General features: G+C 41.7%; 1 protein-coding gene and 1 long non-coding RNA gene across 2 annotated transcripts in view; both read left to right on the top strand.

Annotated features, from left to right (window-relative positions):
• Positions 1-4,441, top strand: part of CNKSR3 (CNKSR family member 3) — a gene marked incomplete at its 5' end in the record, with an annotated part of 70,296 nt that overhangs the window by 22,783 nt on the left and 43,072 nt on the right. The window contains one exon of the mRNA XM_019526744.1: positions 3,725-3,766. Coding sequence (XP_019382289.1) covers positions 3,725-3,766 — 42 coding nt within the window. The remainder of the gene's footprint in view (positions 1-3,724; positions 3,767-4,441) is intronic.
• Positions 375-3,487, top strand: LOC109304435. Its single transcript, XR_002099390.1, has 2 exons — positions 375-1,676; positions 2,018-3,487. It is a non-coding gene; the product is annotated as an uncharacterized LOC109304435 (long non-coding RNA).

Below are 4,441 nucleotides of genomic sequence, written 5' to 3' on the forward strand. Positions count from 1 at the left end.
CCCCTGCCCCCTTCTCTAGGTGGAGGGGCACGTGCCTCCCTCCTGCCCTCCCACCCCGGCCTGCCGCAGCTCCAGCCCCAGTGCCGACACATTCCTTCAGCACTGGCAGGCAACTGCCCACCACATGTCTCCCAGGCATTCTCTAAGCCCTGGCCCTCCAACCCCTGCTCCCGATAGACTTACCTGCATCCAGCTGCCAGGGCTACTCCCACCATCCTGCCTGGCTGTATGCTGGCTACATAAGTGTACATGCACAGATGCATATGGTGTCCCCTGTCTCCAGTCACCCCAAGCAGCTCCTTGCTGGCTGGAAGGCTGCCAGCCTGCAAGGAGAAACCTGTGGTTTCCCGCATTTTTTCTGTGACTGTTTGAGACCCTTTCAAATATTCTTGTGATCCACTTTTGAGTTATGACCCACAGGCTGAGAAACACAGGCCCAGAAGGCAGGAAGAGAAGTGGATTTGTCATACAGTTTTGTGTGGGGGTTCGAACTCTGGCATAGCCTTACAAAGAGTGCGTATAAAGTGACTTTCCATTCTAAAACTGTACAGTATTTCCAAAGACATTATAGAACATTTAGAGAAAGAATAAGAATTAAATGTCTTGCCCTTTTTGGGATAATACCAAGTTCTGGCAAGATCCATTAGTAACTGTGGTGGCATCAAACAGTGTATGCTGATGCACTGATAAAGCAGGAATGCGAAGCCATGACTTCACGCGCCCAACCATGGTTTATTGCTGAATGTCCTGCCTACCCTTGCTGTGGGGCATTTGATAAACAACTCTAGCTGGCTAACTTTTGATGCATATTTCCAGATCACCTCTTGGGGCTTGTCGGTTCCACTTCTGTGGCTTTTTTTTTCTCATCTTCCATTCACTCCCCCAGTCTCCACATTTCTTTTCATTCAGTGCATTGCTGGCTCTTTCAGAATTGTTTCTAACCATTACAGCAACTAGTATTGGATTACATTTACTATGCATGCCAACTCAAACTGAAAATAGTTAGGAATAGATGTTGTGTGCATGTGTTAGTAACAGAGGGCGATAAGGGCCCATGCAGCTTATCGTATCTACAGTTTCTGAATAACATGGTTTAAAAACTGATAGTTTTTTAATAGTGTGGTTAAAGCAAGTGTTAGTCACAGAGGCAAGACTGAATTCCTGCACAGCTTGAGTGGTTTGTAGAAGGTTATTTCATGGAACAATTATTAAATGTTTTTCAAATGTACTTAGGGAAACTTCCTGACTCTCTTGCATGCATGTGTTTTTCCTCTTTCCCTCTCTCTCTCTTTCTTCTTTCACTCTTCTCCCTTTCCCTCCCCTCCCCTCCCCTCCCCCCATCTTTGTTTTTAAAAACTAAAAAGGTAATCTTTGATTCCAAGATAAAGTTATCAATCTTTATTACTTAAGGGAAAATCCTTCAACCTACTGGAGAATATTGTAGTTTACTAAAAAAGCAAACAAAGCTTTAAAACACCTTTGACCAAGTTTGCTACACTTAAAACAGATGGCGTGGAAGGGTATGGTTGAACTCACCATGCATCCTTTATTATGTTTCAATATTGCTGCCCTCAGAACAAACAAACCAGAGGCAAATCTTACTTAGAAAATATGCACATTTTTGACAGTTTTCAGTGGCCCTCTGAAAACTGAGAATGGACCTAAATAGTGTTCTAGTGCAGTGCTTTTCAAATTGGTGGTCTGCGGACCGGCGAGCCACCGGTCGCCGGTCTGCAGTGAGTTGCCAGGAAAGAAAGAAATATATTCGCTGGTCTGTAGCGAGTTGCCAGGAAAGAAAGAAATACATTTTCAGAAGCATAATATTTATATGTCATAGCACCACAGTTCGTTCGTTCCAACATTCCAGGTGATGTCATGTCATGCAAGGTGAGGAAAGAGAAGGAAACAGCTGGTCGCGCATTTGTGTAGCACTGTTACACACAGTTGCTGCCACCGGCTGAACCGGGCACCAGTGGAAAAAAAATTGCTGGTCCGCTACATCAGATCGTTTGAGAAGCTAGTGCCTTACTTCTGTTGATATAGTATGTTCTACTGAAACAGTTAGTGCAAAATGTATCTCTTTGTATTACCACGGTAGGCTACTTTACTTTTCCCATGTTGTATGTGAGATACCCTTTTTTCTTGTCCTTGCTAACAATGATTTTATTTGGAGCACTCGCTCAAGGGAATTCTTTAAAAAGAAAGAGTGAACATTATCAGATTGAGATTTAGTAGAATCCTTAAGAATCAGCCTAAAATTCATCAACTTTAATATTAAGGAGCTCAGGTTATTTGAGATCATAAGTGAATGTCTGTGCTCTGAGGTTTTTGACTTCACAGGCAATCTGAGGGAGTAAATTCATGAGCAAATTACTCTAAATTATCCCAAAAGGCTGGGTGGTGGGTAGACTTACTGTGTATTAACCAGTCTGTGGTAACTGTGCATCTGCTATGTTCCACAGTAAGTGGAAGTGAAACCATGTTAATTTTAACAGTTTCATTTAGGGGTCAGTCACCCTAGTTTCACTTCCACTGACCACAAGGTAAAGCGAATGCACAAAATAGTATGCTAGGCATATGACTTACAGCAGAGGTCTGCAACCTGTGGCCTGTGAATCTTGGGGGCTTTGGCAGGATTTGGTGTTGTGAGGTGTGCAGGGGAGGGGCTTTGTCTGCACTGTGCTGTGGCCACAACTAGGGGAGAAGCACTGGTAGCAGCTACTGGATCCGAGCATGAGCCCACTTCCAGCCTGGACTGGGTCTTCCCAGCCTACTGTCCGAAAGCGTTGCCCCTTACCCTTTTAAATTAGTAGAATTTGTCCATTGGACACACTCTGTATAAAGTGAATTTACAGGATTTAAAGTGCACATTAAGACTGTGACCTACTTAGTCTTCAGTAAACTTTTATTTTGTGTTTGTATGTTTTGAAACTTCCTAATGTTTGTGGATTATTCTAAATACAGCCTTTATAATTTTCTGTCATTGTTATCATTGTGAGAGTTAGCTGTTTGTTTGGAGGTAGGTCTTTGGTTTTTTTTGGTGGTGGGTTGTTGTTATAGAGAATAATTTCCCACTGTGTTTTCCCCTATAAGATTGTAGTATATATTTATCACTCATCTGCAGTTCAGCACTCCTTGACTGGGAATCTAATGCTGCTTTCCTTTTAATTTTATTTTTAACAGAGAACAATGGTCACTTTTGTAATCTGCCAAATGAACTAGTTTCAGTTCAAAGTCTTTTCTACCTGGACTGTGCAAATAATATTTTGTTTGTGCATGTGTGTGTGTGATTCCCCAGCTTTCACAAATGCTGCACCAGTAGCATATTTTAACAGCATTCTAGTGCTATTTTTAACTAATTGGTTTTAAATCTATTTTGGTTTGTTAAATACAGCACCACCTGAATTGGTGTTTGTAGTGTGTGTAACATATTTATATGCTTAACCTTACCAAATTCCATTTTCATCTGTACCCAACTCTTTTTCCCGAAAAAACTATTCTGCTGTAGCTGAAGCCTTGTATTTTCTTGGGCTTAAGGGTCCATATTCCTCATTGATCAGACAACAGAAAATTGTTGTTTAGCATCAGAGTTGATCCCTAATAGGTGAAACTAATCTGTATTAAATTCCTGCCCCATGAACAATCCCCTTTCTTGACAGAATTCACAGTGGTTATATTTTGGACCAATTATGTTTTTAATGCAATAGCTGTTTTCTCTTTTTAGGACTGCGTTGTTGCTGAAATGGAAGATAAAGTTCTGCATGTGGTAAGCATGTATTTCAGTTGCACCTTGGTTATTTACATTCACATTTATATCAATGAATAATTGGGCTGAATCTATAGCTTTCAATGCAATATGCAAAAAAGCAAACAAAAAACTTTGCAGATGTTTTTATTACTTGTTCTTTCAGAGGAGATGCATTAAAATGGTGAATTGATGCTGTGTAACTCAGCATTGCCATATGCTATAGATAATCCTTAAGGAGTCATTGTATAGCTGTTTCTACAAGATAATATCTGATTCAGATTTTAAAGAAAAGAGTCTTGAAGTGAAGTTGTAGCTGAGATGGTCCAGGAAATAAATGAGGCACAGATTTTTGTGAGTGAGATCTTTTATTGGATCAACTGTATGGCTGGGATAGACTTAGACAAGCTTTGCAATGTAGCACATTCTTCAGGTCTGAGGAAAAAGCAGGTAAGCAATACAGTAAAATCCCCATTATCTGGCATGAGTGGAGAATGGAGGGCGCTGGTAATCTAAAAATGCCAGTTACCTGAAGCGCAGGGATTTCTGGCCGGATGTGAAGCCAAGGTGGCAGCTGGACACGGAGTGGCAAGGTGGGGGGGGAGGGGTAGTGGCAGCCGCAATGGGTCACCAACTGGTTGGAGGCCCGCACCCAGAGAGTGGTAGTGGATGGGTCATTTTCGACCTGGAGAGATG

This window comes from Gavialis gangeticus, unplaced genomic scaffold, assembly GCF_001723915.1.
Source record: "Gavialis gangeticus isolate Ggan-Ray unplaced genomic scaffold, GavGan_comp1, whole genome shotgun sequence".
Lineage (NCBI taxonomy): Eukaryota > Metazoa > Chordata > Crocodylia > Gavialidae > Gavialis > Gavialis gangeticus.